Raw genomic sequence first — 20,010 nt, 5'->3', positions numbered from 1 at the left:
TCACAATTTATAGACTGTATTATTTCAAGTTAATTAAGTAAATATTTAGAAAATTATATCAATTTTTAAAAGTCATTAGTATTTGATTGACATTCACTATAAAAAGTTAGCATATTTTGACCATCTAAGTATTCTTATGACTATTTTCTAATCACTTACTCTTTCCTTAAAACAATATAAATGCAAGACTATACAGTATCAATTTTTGTGTACTATCTCACAATTTATATTTATTTTCACTTTGGTTTCATCTTAACATTTAAAAAATTCTACTACAATAAAATACACTATGTAAGCCTTCTTAAACTGGCACACAGATCATTTTCTAGAATAATGGTCAATTACTATAAGAATAAGGGCTCAATTCTTATTCATATGTTCCTTGTCCATTTCTGTCACATCCCTTAATAGGGAAGATTTCAGACAGCATTTAATCAGAAGTTAGTTAAGTTCAATAAAAGTGAATACTAAGATGTGCAGAATTTTGAAAGCAATTCATGAATTAAAGGTAGCTATTACTAATTTAACAATAATAATTTTAAAACATGCCAGAAATTCCTTTCTACCTAATATACTATAATTTTAAATTATATAAAATTATTTTACCTTTAGTATCAGCTGTTTCAGAAAAAGTAGCATAAATGCCCTCAGTGATATAATTTCTTTTTGTGATGGCCGGGGACCATCTAGAACAAAACAGAAAAAAAAGTAAAAATAAAAAATACAAGATATTAAATAAGCTAAATGCAATTATGTTGGGATACTATGGCATTCTTGAATAATTATCTTTATTAAAATTACAATATTTATATTAATGCTATAAAATTTTAATAATATGAGTATCCAAAAATTAACTTTCAAATTTTTGACAATTTCAAATTATTTACTGAATGTCTGATGTTGTGAAAAAAAAAACTTTTTAAAAAGTTGTTATATATTAATATCCATTTATAAATGTATAATCCCCAAGTATTTATATTAATGCTTTTTTTTTCTGTTTTTATTACATTAATAGGTTTCCCAATATGTCTTCCATTCTCAATTAAACTTGTCTTCATTTAAGGACTCTCTCCATTTTCACCCCACACATTATTTAACAAAGCACAGAAAAAAATGACACTCTGTTTTATTGCAATTATTTGTTTTGCAGCCTATTTCTTCTATGTCACTTGTATACAGAAAATACATATTATAGTGGGCATTTATGCTGCGTCAATAAGTGAAAATGAGTATAAAATATTAAAATGTACATATCAGTTCTATCATAATGTACAAATTTTAAAGTAATTTCAAAATATTTAATTACTAATAAAAATGAAAATATAATATATTCTAATATGCATAATATACAGTACAGAATACTTTTAAAAAATGAAGCTAGATTCATAAAAATCCTGTAACATTAAGCCTTTCTTGTAGCAACCAGTATTTATCTACTGCTTTACAAGTTTTAAAAGCATAATCCCTTCATGTATAATGTATAGCATCTGCTTATTCACTTAATATTTACATGAAGATTATTATACCTGCAAGCAAGTTATTATCCAAAAAATCCATCCCACCTATTATAATAAAAGAAATATCTTCCCTATTTCCCAGACTGCTCTCCACCTTTTATTGCCCCACTGCCACCAAGATGCACAAAGTACTCTTCCCCTCCTATTGACACTTGGTATTACTTTAAAAAAATTTCATTGTAAAATATTGCCAATGTACAGAAAACATACATGAACAACTTAACGAATTATCATGAAATGAACACCTGTATAAACACTTCTTTGGTCAAGAAATTGAACACTGACAGTAGCCTGACAGGGAAACCCGGCAACCATTGGTATGCTGGTAAAGGAATTATCTGCAAAGTGGAGGGATGAGGTCCTGATTTTGAGCATTTATGTACTTCTGATTTCTATCATATTAATAATAATCTGATTTCAAGTTCAAGCTACCAATGATTTAACAAGCTGCTCATAAAATTCCTGAATATCTAACAACTGATTGTGGTCCCATCCTGCCCTGCATGCCAAAGCCCTCACCATGCTCCAGACCTCAGCTCTGTGCCACATTCCTTTTCCTGATCACACCCACACTCCATTCAAGAACAGACAGATACCGTCTTAGTAATAATTTCCTTATTCTTCTATTTCTGCTACCAATTAATAAAATTGGACCAGTTTTATAACATCTCTGTGCCTTAGGTTTGTTTTCTTCTTTATTGTTAGGGTAAGAATAATAATACTGCTTGTCATAGGACATCTTGTGAGGATTAAATAGATCAACATATGTAAAGGAATTAGACTAGTACCAGGCCCATTTTAATCACAAGCACTCAAATGTTAGCAATAATTACTTTTATTGTAAACTGCATAATACAAACAGCATGTTGCAAAGAAATATATACATATTTGTGTGCTTTGTGTATGATATAAATCCATTTCTGCAAAATAAAATACAAACGGATTTATCTAACAAATATAAAATTGAATGAAGAAACAAATCCCCAAATAATACTATTTATGTAAAATATAGAAGCTAAACAATAAATTAGTAGTACATACATAATTAGCAAAAGAGTAAAACATAGTAAAAAATAATAAGCACCCAAGTAAAGACAAGAAATAACATAAAACTTGGGATGGAGTTATTTCTATGACAGGGAATAGAAAAGAGGTGTGAACACGCATGAGAATATTCAGGCTCATTGGTAATGTTCTGTTTCTTAGGCTTAGTGATGTTTAAATGAGGTTCATTTTATATTTATATTTATAATTATAACTTGTTTATATATTACATTGATATATGTAATTATACCACTTTGTGTTCATGATGTATTCAAAATAAAGCTTTGAAACACCTATATGTATGCATGAGTAAGCTCATGTGTGTATGAGCAGAGAAAAAGCAGTAGAAAGATATACAAGACTGGTAACATTGGCTACCTGGGAGAGTAGTAACATTTTATTTATAAACCTTTGTATTATTTCACTTGCTACCATAAATATGTATTACCTGACCTATAATATTTTTAATATATCTCAATGCTTTTACACTTAACTATATATAATAATAATTTAAGAGACAAAAGTGTTAAGTTACAGTTAAAGCAAAAATATCCTACTTCTCAAGGCGAGTGCCTACACATGAATAGTTCTACGAAAGCTAGTGTAGTGCAAATTATCTTTAGAGTGTCCTTAAAAGAAAGCATTTGTTTAAAATGGTATTGAAAAATGCTGTCATTTAGAAAACTATATACTTCAAGTCAGAACCTTACATTCTACTATATAACAAAATTAACTTCAAAGTATTAAAATGTTAAAGTAAAATAATAATTTAAATGATAAAGGAAAATAAATGCTGATTCCACTTTCCTGTCATTTTCATTTAAAATATATGTACTGGTACTCTTCCTTTCCTTCTCTTTGATGTAGCTAGAGCCAGTGAGGCCTCAGCGGCAAGGGTTCTATGGAGGGAGCAGAGGCCCTGGTGATACCCAGGCTCTTACAGAGCCAGAGGCAAGTGAGTCTGGAAGGACTTTCAGGGTCAGGGCCAAGGAGACAGTAGAGGTCAGGAGGGTGGCAGTGCCAAAGAAACAACTGGGGCTGAGGAGACAACAAGGGCCATTCACAGTCAAATCTGAGGGTATGGTTACAGATGACTAGCAATGTTAAAAGCTGAGAATGTTATGCCATGTGTATCAAAACATTGGTTTTATAAAGTAGAATAAGAAAATATATAAATATATTAAAGACAATAGGAGCAAGATTTCTCACTATTGAAGAAGAAAGCGGCAAATTTAAAAAGTTTGAGGCTAGGTTGAGCCATGTGGCTTTGGACTGGAATTGAAGGTACTGCTGTGAACTCATGGTTTTAATATAGATAAATCAGTTGAGATGTACCATAGTTACAAACATCATTTCCTAGAGCTGTCCACTAAAAGTACGTAGAAGCAATGACATTCAAAAACCAAGAAGCACACCTCACATCCAGATCTTGGTTTCTAAAAACCATATCCACCAAGCAAACCAGGGCTTCCTGGAAAAATGGCTAATTTCAGGGTGGGATAAGGAAAGTGTAGGACAAGTCAGAAACATCTTGTTTCAGAAAGTAAAATAGTATTAAAAACTTATGGGCATTTGTCCCACAATCCATGTGAAGGGTCCTACTGGCCAAATCTTGAGCATCGAAATAATGATACAACCCAGGAGACAGACAAACCACAGCCCTAGGACTAAATCCATCAGGCCACTTGTTTTTGTAAGTTTCACTAGAACAAGCCACACCTATTCGTTTACATACTGTCTGTGGTTATTTCTGCAATACAATGTCAGAGCTGACTATGTGCAACAGAGACCTTATGGCTCCGTAAGCCTAAAACACTATCTGGCCCTGTGCAAAGAAAGTATGCTAACTGTTGATATAACACATTGAATACATGAGTCCATACTGATATAAAAGTTGATAGATAGATAGATAGATAGATAGATAGATAGATAGATAGATAGATGAGTGGAGGAGTAAAACAAGTTCTTCCTTACAGTAGATATGCCAACTTAATTAATGTCTTAGAAAATATCATTTGTCAGTCATCACAATAAAGATAATCCAGTAAGAATCATCAACAAACTAAAACAAGTAGGTGAAACTTTGTTGAAGAACAGGCTATTTATATAGTTTCAATGTATTTCTCCACCAAATACTTATTAATTACCAAAGAGAAAGGAGTGATTTTGTAATGAAGAAACCTGGAAGATAATACCTTAATCAAATGTTTAAAGTTAACATCACTTGTAAAAGGACAACTCAACATCATGTGCCTCCTTGACATGATACAAGGAGACAGATACAATATGACTTCTGTGTTATTTCTCGTAAAAATGAAAAAACCTGAATCATCATGAACAAACAGAAAATTCAAATTTAAGGTTATTCAAAAAAATAACTGGTCTGTATTATTCAAAAATGTCAAGGTCCTGAAAGACAAGGAAATACTAAAAAACTATCCTACATTGAAGAACATTAAAAGTAAGAATGCGACTAAGCACAACATACGATCCTCAACAGACTTAGGGCAAAAGAATTTTCTTTTTCCTAGAAAGGACATTATTAGTGTAATTAGTGAAATTTGAATGGGGTCTCTGAATTAGATGATAGTATCATATTAATGCTAACTTCCTGATATTAATGGGTGTCCTCTCGTTATTTAACAAAGTGCCTTTACCTTTCAGGAAATACACAATAAAGTATTTAGAGGTGACAGAGTATCACGTCTACAATTTATTATCAATTGAATCAGAAAAAAATATGTGTATATATCTGTAGGTGTGTTTATATATACATAAAAAGAGAGCATGAGAGAATAGTAAAGGCTAAAGTGATAAGATGTAAAATATTGAGAATCTGGTGAGGGACATATGAGAATTCTTTGTGCAATGCTTGCAACTTTGTAACTTTTCTGTAAATTAGAAATTAATATTTTAAGGCAGAAATTATTATGTGTGAATATATGATTTGTTTAGAGAAAACTCTATCATAGTGTAGCATTTAAGAACTAGGTCTCTGAGTCAGATGGATATGATTCAAATTTTGGTGCTGTTCGGTTTGTACCAACTTTCAGTTTCCTAATCTTTAAAATGAGGATAATATCAAAAACAAAGTTATATATAGATGCAGTCTTATGTATGCATATGAATATGTCTATTTATCTATAATTACATTATATGTATTATTAAACAAATTAACATGTAGAGTGCTTGGCAGAAAAATCCAATAAATTTTAGGCATTCCTAACTTAAAAGCAATGGAAGAAGCCATAAAAGGACAAAACAACAGATCTGAGTATAAATAACTTCTAAAGCCCCATTAATAAAAAGAAATAAAAGTAAGCTTATATAAATATTAGAATCGTAAAATGGGAGGCCGAGTCAGGTGTATCACGAGGTCAGGAGATCAACACCATCCTGGCTAACACGGTGAAACCCTGTCTCCACTAAAAATATAAAAAAATTAGCCAGGCGTGCTGGCAGGCGCCTTGTAGTCCCAGCTACTCGGGAGGCTGAGGCAGGAGAACGGCATGAACCCGTGAGGCAGAGCTTGCAGTGAGCTGAGATAGCACCACTGCACTCCAGCCTGGGTGACAGAGCAAGACTCTGTCTCAAAAAATAAAAATGGAAAGTGCTATTTTTCCTTATCAATGGGATTATTATAAAACTATAATATTCAATGCTATTGTGAGCACGCAAAAGGAAATACTCTAACATACTACTGGTAAAACTGTAAAATAATATGACATTCCTGAAAAAAATTTAAAATATTTGTCATTAGCCCCTTTCTCAGTAATTTTAAACAAATCAAAGATGGAGGTAAACACATATATAAATGAGAGAATGCTCTAACATTTACAGAATCAAAACTTTAGAAACGATGTAAATGGTACATCCCCTTACATTACTACATTGAGCTGAGAAAAGAACAACATAGAAAAATTGAGAAAATCTCACTCTATAATTAAAAAGTTTAAATATTTTTATATATGTATGCAATGAGAAACACTGGAAAAAAACATGCCAAAATCATATCAGTAATTATTCTTGGGGTTTGGGTCATAAATATATTTTTTCTTCTGTATTATTTTATTTTCTATATTTTTTGTATAATTAGAAAAACTGGCTATATTTTCAAAACAAAAAAGAAATCACAGTGAAGAATTAAATTAGTTTCCATTATAGTCAGAACAAAGGATAAATTTGGAATAAAATATAAAAAATTAACAATCTGAAAATGTTGAAAGCAACTGATGTACTAGAACACACCAGTTATAACCAATATCATTTATCTGTTTTTAATATTATGAATGTATCTTCCTGAATGAAAAAAAAAGCATACAGGCCAAAATAAAGACTATTGTTGCTTTTTAACTGATTTTATTCCAAAATAATTTAATATTGAAAAGCCCTAAACTTCTTTACCACAAACAATTCTCAATATGCCAGTTTGCTATATAAGAAAGAAAACATTTCAGTGATTTCACAGTCATGTACACTGCTCACTTTAACAGTACTCAGAATACAGAATAATCATAGGCAAATGTAAATACAGTGGAAGTGTTATACATACCTAATCCTTTAGGTGTAATGCCACTACTGTCAGCAGGATTAATAACCCAGTAGTAATATTTTAAGGTGTGCATTAGCTGTAATACTGTTCCTACTCTGCGTATGGTGGTGTAGATGGTAGCAGTTCCAATAAATTCAGCAGACAAATATGTGTATAGGGAAAGCTGAACCTAATACAGAATATTAATAGATCATTAAAATGAATTTAAAATGCCTCAAGTGCTCATATTATATACATTCAGTTTTAATCTAAATGTGAATTAGTAAAGACCAAGAAATGACCATTTATTACGAGGTTAAAAATAACTTTCTTCTTCAATATTATTTATATTTAAAAAATATATAATCTGCAATTCACATATTCTAATAAACTCATAATAGAGGTAGTCCAACAGCTGTGGCAATTAAATAATTTTTAAATGATTTCATAATTTATTGAAATTAATCTGATAAAAAGATTAAAATATTTTAAAAGTCAACTAAAGCTCTTAAAGTACATTTCAGTAGCTTTCAATGTAAAAATTTCTTCATAGCAATAGAACATCAGTCAGCTAAAGCATATCTGAAAACATATATATTTTTGTCATATATCCTAAAAGTTCATGCAATTTCAAATTCTCCTCACCTATGGCCATAACATATAGTTCGCTTTCACAATCTAACCATGTGAGCATAGAGATGGCATGTCAGACATCTTGCTTAAAAGAGTTCTCAAAATTCAGATTTGGGCTTAGGCAATAATTAATAACTGGGTGGGATATTTTTAAACTGTAAAAGATAGCTCAAAATCAAAATATCCCTCATTATTGATTTCAACTAGGACTAAATCCTTGTATATAAAACAATAAGAATTTTCTGTTATTATCTGGAAAAATATTTAATTCATGTATATATTTATTTTTAAATTAGTATTAATTACATGTCATGATATAAATTCTACCTTCAAAATGAAAGCAATTTTCCAGCAAAATGATTACAGTCATAATACAATTAGTTATCTGTTCTCTTTCCTAGTCTTTCAAAAATTGGTATAGCAAATTTTCTTCATTGAAAAGTATGTATCACATCTAAAGATGTTAGAATGCAGTGTTACACAAAGATTCTTTTTTACCTATGGTTTCATTTATTTTACTACTTATAAATATTTTGATCTCCTGATACTGCCTAACACAATTGCCACAGATTAACTATAAAATAAGCTAAAATGTTCAAATGTTTTCCACTGAATACTGTAGATCCAGCAACTATAATGTATAACATTACACTAAAACAAACTGAATAAGTATAAAATTCATACCTTTGCAGGTGTATGTATCCAGATGGCTGGGTTAAATAAAATGTGATCACAAAGCTGCTTCAGCAAAGGTGCTCCATGAGATAAACCATCAAGGTATTTTGCAAAAGATAAAAATTGCTCCAGGACAGCTCTAGTTATATGAACTCTTGATGACTAAGAAAGAAAACAGAAATTCTAGCTTGAAACATCCAGAATATCAAATTGTATAATTTCTGATTTAGCATAAGGACACATGAATTTTTCAAATGCTATCCCTAATAAATATGAAATAAACATTTATGTTTTCTTTGCTATTAAAATATAACTTTAAGAGATCTAAAATTTCAGCTATTTCTTTGAGTGATAGCTTGTTATTTGAAGCCTGATCTAAGACAATTACGGATAAATAATTCAAGTTAAATAATGCTACTATTAGCTAAAGAAATGAAATGTTATAAATAATGGCTTCATTTCATTTTTTGTAGAAATTGACATACAAGAAGAAATCTTAGACACAGAAATAAAAAGTGATAGTGTTTAAAATATGTAAAAATACTGCTTAAAAATATGTAAAATACTGCTTAAAATATTATTTCCTTGGCCTTCTCTTCTCCATAAATACCCTATCCTTGGATGATATAGTACGCTTTCACAGCTTCATATAACACTATGTCTATGCTGAACACTCGCTTCAAGAATTTTCAACTACTATCACCATGTACCTATTACCAATGCTATTTAAACAACAGGCTCTCCAAAATTGAAACCAAACCTTAAAGCTGCACCATCTCATACAGTAGCCAGAAGCCCTATGTGGCCATTGAGCTGCTGGAATATTGCAATTGAAAGTGAGATGTGTTGTAAGTATGAAAAAACTGGGTTTTTCCAGCTCAGAATATTTTTAAAAATCGTATTTTCTTATTGAATAGATGTTGAAATAATATTTTGCATATTATCAAAATAAAATACTAGGCTAAATATGTTATTAAAATTAATACCACCTGTAATTTTTTACTAGAAAATATTAAATTGCACCTGAGGCTTGAATTGTAATTTAATTGGACAATGCTATCCTAGAATACAATTTCAGATAAAAATGCTATAATATTAAAAAAATGCTCTTCATAAAAGCTGATAATTCAAACTCAAATATCAAAAAATTTATCTTCCTACATAAATCTTTTCTTCCTCATCTAGTGATACTATTTAGTAGTATCACTATCCTTTCAGTCATAGGGTAAAGAATCACCTATCACTCAATCCTGAAGCACACATCACACAACGCATCTTTCCTCGCTATTCTTCACTAACTGAAGTCTGAATATCAGTTTAAAACAATCTAAGTTTAAAAGGGATGAAATTGTCTTACCAATTTTACCTCCCATATGATTTAGCTACATTTTTCATGCTCATAATAAGGATAACTCAATATATTTGACTTAAGCACTTCATGAATTTTCACACTTCTACGTAAACGGTCACGAACTAAAATGATTGCAAATAACTAACAACAATGTGTAAACTAGAGTAGGAGACAATAAAGATTGGTGAGGACCAAAACTAACCTCTTTGCTGAGTCCTACAGAATATTACTGTGGGCCAATTTCACCCACAGGACACGTTTGCTTCCCTGCTTTACCATCTTGCTCCCCCAGTTTGTAACACCCTTGCATACATTTCCTTTACCTTAAAGGTAGAACTCAAGACTTTTAGTCATTTAGAAAATATACATGTTGATTACTCACTATTATTAGTCAAATATGCTCCCTGGCACTGTCAAAAAAGCAGCTAACAAAATTGAAGAAAAAAACTCTGCCTCACAGAACATATTCTAAGAGATGATAAGGCAGGAACACATAGTAAATAAAATAAAAAGGTAAAATATGTAACATGTCAGAGGTTACTAAGTTCATGGAAGAAACTATGGAGCAGATAAAACATTTGTAGAAGGATGGTTAACAGGTTTTACTAAGAAGGGGGCCATTTAATTGGTTCAAATTATTATAAGGTTAAAAATGATTTAGTATTAATATAATAGAATTATGTGTCTGACAAAATTACCAATGGTGCTTACTACATAAGCAATAGCCTACAAAATTCAAACCAAATCTTAGTACATAATTTTCAATGAAAATTTTACAGAAGATGGTGGAAATGATCTAAATAAATAGCTGAGTTAATAAAGGGGGGGAACCAAAACAAGTATTTGAGTTTAAAAAGTAAAGATCGGGTAATCATATTTAAAGGAATATCAATGAAAATAATATAGTACTTTAAATTTAAAAATATTTGTAAAGGAATGAAATTAAAATAAGAGATCACTAGTTATTTAAAACTGTAGCCAGCTCCTTCACTAATTATAATTTCACATAGCTTATCTTATACATTCTATTTTTATTCAGTAGTAATGATTTCAAGAACATGATCTGATACATTCTACTCTTACACTTAAAACTCTAAAATAGAATACAGTCAGATCCTGTTACTAGATAAACATGCTAGGTGACCAGACTGTAGCTCATAAAAATTATTCATCATGTCCTCATAAAGAACATTAACCTGTATTATAAAATCAGGCTGACCATTATAAACATATCCACTTGATGAATTCATAATATAGAAACAAGTTTGGAACTTGGACCATGATATTAAAAGGTATACTAGAAGCAACACAAGGCCTTCTACATTACTTTAAAAAAAAAAAGGCGGGGGGGGGGGCCGTTGTTTTCGCATACCAATTAATGCTGTTGGGTAGCAGATTTGCATTCTAAAATTATTCTTTGGAAAATATTTTTCTAAAATTGTGTCTTTTTATTGACCTACTCAAAATCCTACAATTTTGGATTGTAAATAGTACATAAATGCATAAATGAATATTCTCTTCAACAGCATGTTACCTTTACCTCTTAGTAGTACTTATCTTTCTTCCTTGTATTATTGTTAGTGTAAAAAAAAATCTCTTTCCTAATATAAGAAAGGATATTATCTTATTCATCTTTTATCCTCCTGATCCCTACCCTAATTTCTCAGGAAATGTTTAACTGAATTAATGTCAATTCAAAAACAGTAAGAATAGAATAGGCAGGAAAAAACACAGCCTGGGAAAAGAAGAAAGAAGATCTCTGACTCTGCTTTTAAATGTATTTCCTTTGATTAACGGTTTTAAAATATTTTTATATTTTGGTATTTGTTTTCATTTTCTCAAGTAAAGCTATTTTAGAAAGAGATCTATACTTGGATAATTTATAATTATAAATCTGTAACCTTTAGATGGAAATACAATTTAAATCTTATAGAAAATATAAGCTCTGGAATTTGATCTATATATTACTTTCATGTGGTGGCAGAATACATAATTTTTAAGAAGTATTATATGTGACATGGCTAACCATATTTGGAAATAATATCTGAGAAGTTATACAAATAGTTGCGTTATAGCATCCACTCCAGAATTAACTAAACCAAATAGGAGCACTAGCAGTTACAAAGAGAAACTTCTATTCAATAAAGAGAGATTGTTCCAACATTTAGATTAGCCCATAATAGAACAGGTTATCAGAAATGTTCATTTTTATTGTAGAAAGCATAATATACACACACATATATACATATAATGTGTATGAGTATATATTCAATAAATTGTGTAAAACTATTGTAATTGTAGAGGTACATTATAGTCTATTATCCACTCTGCTCCTCCCAGGACTCCAAGGCTGTGCTCCAAATAGCCTAATCCAACCAGATTAATCATGTATTGTTGTTTTGGTAGGGAGTGGAGGGGAGGGTGGCAGGCAATGATCAGCTCAGAGATTCAGTATCAAAGTTTAGCATTCTCATAGCAACAACTGGTTCAAAGGTAGGCTAGCCAAGCTCTAAGCTAACCAATCAAATTGGAGAGAAGAATCTTGCTCAGTAATTGACAGAAATGAGCTCGCTTTCTTCACCTGGATGTGAAGGTCTATAGCGCCAATTCTCTCTGGCAGCCTTGTGACCTCAAAGAGTATCAGCTTTAGCATAAAATCAACACTGTAGCTGGTACAGCAGAGATACAGATAAAACCTGGGTCTCTGATGACATTACTGAGACTCAGATAACCCAGCCCTGAAACACAACTTACTGTTTGCTGCTTTTCCAACCTTTTGCTGCCTTTCCAACCTTCCCTGTCCTATTTTTATGCTTGGGATGCTCCCTTGCCTACTGGTTTCCAGTTGGGTTTGACTAATTGAAGACATTAGCAAGAAATTAAAGGACAGAAAGAAAATGAAGTTGGGTATATATTTTCCAGATTTTACCCCTTCAGTACACTTACACTACACTCCCTTCTTGAAGACCACACTCCCATCAGGTACCCTTCTCCTAATAGCTACAATAACTTTCTCTTTGGGTTATGCTAAATACTTATTTCCCTCATCTCTTCAAATCTTGCCAAGCTCTCTGCTTACAACTTTTTAAATACCCTTGCATTAAAGTCTTCTCAAAAACCTAGGTTGAGTATGCCATCTGTTCCCTGCCAAGAATATAACTGATATGCCATCTAACACTAGACTTTCAGTTACATCAGTTAGTATATTTTCCTAATGTTTAAGATACTTTGAATGAAATTTTCTACTAACCACAATCAAAAATATCCTATTGAATATGCTGGATAACCTCTAAGTTTCCCACAAGATCACATTTTGGCAAAACAGAACAAAAACACCTAAAAATTTTTTCGTGGAACAGTAAAATTGTTATTAATAAAAAGGCCTCTCATATACTATCTTCCTAAGATATCTTCTATGACAAGGAGATATAAAAGCTAAGTGGCAGTTAACCAGTAACCTGTTATTAGTTAAGAAATTAAAAAATGAAACTTCTATTACCTATACTATCAATACTAACCTTGCCAGTGATTATTTTAAAATAACGAAATGTGAGCACTCCTCCAAGAAAGGTAAAAAAGTTACTCTTTGCAGGTAATCAGACAAGCATACAAGGACTTTTCATATACTCAATTCAACAACCATTTACTGAGCTAAGCACTGTTCTAGGTGCTGAAGATACAGCAATAAGGGGAGACAAAAATATATATACATTGCCCCTGCTTTCATAAAGCCTACATTCTAGCAGAAGGAGGCAGAAAATTAGTAAAAAATATAAAACATGTCAGAATGGTGCTGCAAAATTAGCAGCATACGTAAACACTGATGGTTATGGAAGGAATACTAATTTATTTAGAATGATCGGAGAATATTTCTGTGATAAGGCATCATATAAGCAAAATCCTGAATGAAACATAGAATCAAAGTCTGTGAGTATCTGAAGAAAGAGTGATGGAAACAATGGGCGAAGTAAATGCAAAAGTCCTTGGGTAAATGTTTACCATTTTAGTTCTTAAGGAAAAGGCAAAAAGACCTTTGCCTAAAACAGAGAAAGCAAGAAGAGTGGGAAGAGATGAAGTGAGGTATAAGGCTTATGACTTCATTATGAGAAGGATGAAGACTTGAATAAGATTTGGCACATTTTAGGATAACTAGTCTAACTGCAAGTGAAAAATGGATTGTAGGTAACCAATGGTGAAGGATGATCATGGTTTGAACTAAGATGATATCAACTGACATGGTAAGGAGTTGAGAAGTAAAGAGGAAGTAGTAATTGATTCTGGATACATTTTGACAGTAAGACAACATAATTTCCTGAGTTTGGATCTAGAGTGCAAAAAAAGTAGAGTCAAAAAGAATTAACTTTTTGGTTTCAACTACTTGTTGAATGGTAATGCCACTAAATAAGATAAAGAACTCTGAAGGATGAAAAATTAAGAGAAAAATCAGTTTGGATAATTTAGTCAAGAAGATTACCAGAAATCCAAGTGGAACTAAAAATAGGAGAAACAATTGAGAGTAATTAGTATTTACAGGATCATGGAAGCTGTAGAAGTGGATAATCTCAATTAGAGTAAGGTACTGTGTAGATGGAAAAGTGAAACGCTTTCCAGGATTAATCACTGGGACAGAACAGTCATCAGAATTTAGAAAGATGAAGCAGAACTAATGAGAGAGAATAAGTAAGAAAAAAAAAAAGCAAGCCATCACAAAACACAATGCAAGAAAGCATTTCAAGAAGGAAAGAATGTTCAACTGAAATATTCACAGGTCAAATAAGATAAGAACTGAGAAATAATCACAGGACAGATTATGAAGGCCACTGGTGACAAAGACATGAGCCATCTTAAAGGACATGTAAGAATGAAAACCAGGTTGGAAAAGGAGTAGATTTAGGAGTAAACGAGAGTCCAGGAATATAAGGAAGGTTTAAAATCTGAAAAATAATCCATGTAATTGACTAAATTAAGAAAAATGAAGAAACATCTTAATCATCTCAAATACTGCAGAAAAGATGTTATATAAAATCCTGTTTATAATAAAGAAAACTCTTAGGAAACCAGAAATAGAAATTCCTTAATTTAACTAAAAAATCCACACAAAGTAATCTATTAAAAATATCATACTTAGTGTAATTATTAAAAGCATTGCCCATGAGATCAGGAATAAGACAGGGATGGCCACTATCACTTTTATTCCAACACTGTACTGGCACTTTTTAGGTGGCATAACAAGGCAAGGAAAAAAAAAACTAAAATTAGAAAGGAAAAAAACAAAACTATCATTCTCCAATGTTATTATTGTCTACAAAAATTTTTCCGAAAAAATCTACAAATGACTAGATTTAACAGAGGAACAGAAAGACTGGTATATAAAAGTTCAACATAAATATCAATTAGAATTCTATGTACCAGTAACAAAAATCAAAACTTTTAATTGCTTCTTGGCGTTTTGGGTAAGATCAAGTGTAAAATATTAAAATTTTAAGGGCATCAAATAATATCAAATACCTGGAAATAAATCCATCAAAAAGACAGAAACTGTTCCATACAGAAAAGTACAAAAGAAAATCTCAATTAATAAAAGAATATACCAAGTATATAACCTGAAAGATTCAATATAGGAAAGATGTCAATATAATACGATAAAAATCCTCATGTTTTTTGGTGGAAGTTGATAAGCTGATATATATATATGGAAATGCAAAGACCCAAAAACAGCCAAGGCAATCTTCAAGAACAACAGTAAAGCTAGATGACATACTCTTAAATATCTTAAAACAGCCAAGGCAATCTTCAAGAACAACAGTAAAGCTAGATGACATACTCTTAAATATCTTAAAACAGCCAAGGCAATCTTCAAGAACAACAGTAAAGCTAGATGACATACTCTTAAATATTTAATTTGTATTAAAATATTTGTAATTTTAATACAAATTAAAATACTGTTGTACTGTCTGAAACACACAAAAAAAATCCCAGTCATACATGGTCATCTGATTTATGGCAAAGATTAGACTGCAATGCAGTGGGAAATCATCTTTTCAAAAAATGGTACTGGGCCAGCTAGATGACATACATGGGGGAAAAAAAGAACCTTGACCCTTATACCTCATACCATATACAAAATTCAATTCTAGATAGATTATAGAAAAAAAGAACCTTGACCCTTATACCTCATACCATATACAAAATTCAATTCCAGATAGATTATAGATCTAAATATGAAAGATAAAACAAAATTTTAAGAAGGAAACAGAATAATCTTATGGCTTCAGGATATGGGTCTAAAATGGGCTAGTCATAAAAGAAACTGAAAATTTTAACCTATATTAAAATTAGTAACTTGTTTATCAAAAGTCACCATTAAGAGAGTGAAAAGTCACACCAAAGAAGAAGAGATAATTTGCAGTGTATATCCAATGAAGTAATCACATCCAAAATATATATATGATTTCCACAAATCAGTAACAAAATGACAGACAACCCAAATGAAAATTGGCACTCTAAAGAGGTATTTAACAAAAGAAGATATCCAAAAGGAAAATAAATATATGTTCAACTTTATTGTCATCAAGGAAATACAAATTAATGTGATCCAAAGAATGGAGAAATATATTTGTTAATCATCCATCTATTAAGGGACTAGTATCCAGAATATTAAAAAAAAACTCCTACAAATCAATAATAAGACACATATCACAATTATTAAATGGGCAAAGGATCTAAAGATATTTCTTCAAAGAATATATATCAATAAATAGCTAATAAGCACATGAAAATAGACAACAAGCATATGAAAAGATATTCAGCATCACTAGTCATCCCAAAAATGCAAATTTAAAATTGATAAGCCATTTCACACCCACTAGGAGGGTCAGAATCAAAAAGACATACAAAACAAGAGTTGGTAAGGATGTGGAAAAAATGGAACTCTTAAATATGGTTGGTAGGATGTAAAATGCTGGAGTCACTTTGAAAAACATCAATAGTTTCTCAAATAAACATAGGACCCAGCAAATTAACTCCTAGGTATCTACCGAACAGAAATAAAAACATATGTCCACATAAAACCTAGTACATGAACATTCACGGCAGCTTTATTCATAATAGCCAAAAGATAGAAACAACACAAATGTATATCAACTGATGAATGGAGAAGCAAAATGTATATGTATCTAATGGAATATTATTTAGCTATAAAAAAGAACGAAGTTCTAAAGTATGCTATAACATGGATGCACACTGAAAACATTATGCTAAGCAAAATGGACCAAATACAAAAAGACAAATATTGTATGATCTCACTTATGTGAAATATTTAGAATAAGCAATTCATAAAGCCAAAAAGTGAATTATGGGTTGACTAGGGGTGGGAATCATGAAGAGACATAGGGAATATTGGTAAAGGAAATGAATAACAAAGAAGATAAAAGATTAATTTTCTATAATTATATATGAAAGTGTCTAATCTTATTCGAAATCTAGGAAAAGTGCAAATTAAAACCACAATGAAATATTTTGCATCCACTAAATTGACATTATAATATTTGAAATATTAACATATGTTTTTATTTGAAGGCTTTTACAAATATTTCTAATTATAAGCTAAGTTTTAAGTAAAAGAATATTTACTTTAGAATTTTCTGATACATTCCCATCAAACAAATGAAAGCAAATTATTTAACGGGGTAAGTCCTCACAGAAATCCTGTCACACACAGTAATCTTACAAAGGCATTTCATATGTTATCAAATTCATGTTAAATGTAGCTTATCATACATCTTCTAAACAAATATTATACTCTAGATACAGAAAAAGAGTATTCTGTCATTTAAAAAAATAAGCCAAAGAGCCTTAAGTTCTTAACAATGTTATGGAAAAAATCATCTTAATAAAGAAATGCTACCAATGATCAATCTACTTAACAATCTACCACTTTTCAATCATTAATCCTTAAAGAAAGGTCAACACTTGTTTCAAAGAAAAGACATGTTATATACACAATATGTATAAAGACATGTAATATATAAAATATAGCATATTTTAGAACTTGATTATTTTTGTGACTAAACAATATTCAATTGCATGTATATACCACATTTTGTTTATCCATCAATCAATTGATAATATTTCAAATGTAAAACAATTGGAGGTAAAATTAAAACTACTTCAAAATATCTTCTCAATTTTTTTCCAAAGGAAATATGTTTATCCCTTAGTTGAGATCTCACTTCTATTACTTCTCCAACAGTTTCATTTTCAGAGCAGCTGAATATTATAGAGTTAACTAACTGATAAGAAAAGGTCAGAGAGTGCTAATAAAGGGCGTAGGTATTTGTTATAAAAAAACGCTTATTCATGAAATCCCACTTTAATTTTCAAAGGAAATCACATGATACAGCTAAACTCCTGTGAGATCATAATCAGAAATTCAGCACTCATCATAAAAGCACAGCTTTGACTAAAGCAAAAGAGGTCATAAAACAACATAAATGACACAAAATGGGAAAAAGTAAACCCATCTAATTTTTATTGTTTATATTATGCATAGATCAGAAAAACTACTTTAAATAATATATATTAAGAGCAGGGAAAAAGAGCACAAAATAATGTTTCTATTACTACAAAATAAAAATTTTGACCGCATAATTAAAAAATAACACAAAACTTAACAGGTAGATTCATGTATACTAAATATAGATTAAGATTTTTATCTTAATAAAAAAGACTTTCCAGAAACAGTCTAAGGCCAGGCGCGGCGGTTCATGCCTGTAATCCCAGCACTTTGGGAGTCCAAGGCCGGTAGATCACTTGAGGCTAGGAGTTCAAGACCACCCTGGCTAATACGGTGAAACCCTGTCTCTACTAAAAATACAAAAAATTAGCCAGGCATGGTGGTGGGCGCCTGTAGTTCCAGCTACCTGGGAGGCTGAGGCAGGAGAATGGCGTGAACCCGGGAGGCGGAGCTTGCAGTGAGCCGAGATTGAGCCAGTGCACTCCAGCCTGGGTGACAAAGCGACACTCCATCTCAAAAAAAAAAAAAAAAAAAAAAAACTTTAGTCAGGCATGGTGGTGCGCGCCTGTGATCCCAGACACTCGGGAGGCTGAGGCAGGAGAATCGCTTGATCGAACTCAGGAGATGGGGGTTGCAGTGAGCCAAGATCGTACCACTGCACTCCACTGTGGGAGACAGAGTGAGACACTGTCTCAAAAAAAAAAAAAAAAAAAAAAGTCTAAGTGAAAAGATAGCAAAGAAACAACTACAGTACTCCCTCCTTATCCTGACGCGATAGTTCCAAGACCCCTAGTGGATAATAAATATGATTTTCAGTCCGAGAACTGAGATAGCTACTAAATAACTAACGGAGAGACAGTTGTATACAGCATGAAAAAGCTGAACAAAAGGAGGTTTCATGTCCAGGGCTTGATGAAGAGGGACAGCATGAGATTTCATCACTCTCCTCAGAACAGCACACAATTTAGAAGTTATAAATTGTTTATTCCATGCTATTTTTGAACTGCAGTTGACCATGGGTAAGTGACACCTTAGAAAGTGAGAGTAGAAATAAGGGGGTACTACTTAGAAAAACTTAAGAGAAATGATACTTATTGCTTGAATAGATATAGATGTAAATTTTTTATTTAGATTTTTTTATTCAAAATTTCTTAATTACACTTCCGATACCCAGTTAATTCCATGTCTACACTTAAATCTAAGACGTTTGTGAATTAGCAAATAGTATAATCTCTACACAGTCAATGGAAAGTGAAATTACAGAAAAAAAAATAATTAGTGATTGTCAGCTGTCCAACTGTGAAGCTACACAATAAAACCATCAACACATATCACTTACCTTTTCAAGTAAGTAGCCAATGACTAAAAAGCCTTTTCCACCCAGCATCTGTTCTTGCATGGCTACTGAACTTTTAAGTAGTTCAACCAGGAATGCCAAAAGAGTAGCACTGCATGTAAAGTACAGACATCATTATGTAATCATCACATGTTTATTATAAAGTGTCCCATTTCAGTATTTATTATGCCAAAAGATAACCATATTCAAATCTAATCTCTATTTTACTGACAATGACTATTATGCCTTATATTATGAAAGAATATATTTCCTCATAAGCATGAGAAATCTAGTGTTATCCTTTACAAATTAAATATAATAAACTGAATCATAATTGTGTAGTTTTTTTACATTCCAAAGTAAAACATCAAAGTTTATCTCTACATATATTTATATGTCTGGCTTCAA

General features: G+C 31.3%; 1 protein-coding gene across 7 annotated transcripts in view; it reads right to left on the bottom strand.

Annotated features, from left to right (window-relative positions):
- Positions 1 to 20,010, bottom strand: part of NBEA (neurobeachin) — a 723,498-nt gene that overhangs the window by 547,584 nt on the left and 155,904 nt on the right. For all 7 annotated transcript variants that reach the window (XM_055360199.2, XM_055360200.2, XM_055360202.2 and 4 more), the window contains 4 exons: positions 19,606 to 19,714; positions 8,410 to 8,562; positions 7,114 to 7,282; positions 607 to 686 (listed from right to left, as the gene is read on the bottom strand). In XM_055360199.2, the coding sequence (XP_055216174.2) occupies positions 607 to 686; positions 7,114 to 7,282; positions 8,410 to 8,562; positions 19,606 to 19,714 (511 nt within the window). The remainder of the gene's footprint in view (positions 1 to 606; positions 687 to 7,113; positions 7,283 to 8,409; positions 8,563 to 19,605; positions 19,715 to 20,010) is intronic.

Source organism: Gorilla gorilla, chromosome 14 (genome assembly GCF_029281585.2).
Source record: "Gorilla gorilla gorilla isolate KB3781 chromosome 14, NHGRI_mGorGor1-v2.1_pri, whole genome shotgun sequence".
Taxonomy (NCBI): domain Eukaryota; kingdom Metazoa; phylum Chordata; class Mammalia; order Primates; family Hominidae; genus Gorilla; species Gorilla gorilla.
The sequence above is the reverse complement of the archived record's forward strand: the minus strand, read 5'-3'. Positions and strand labels throughout refer to the sequence as shown.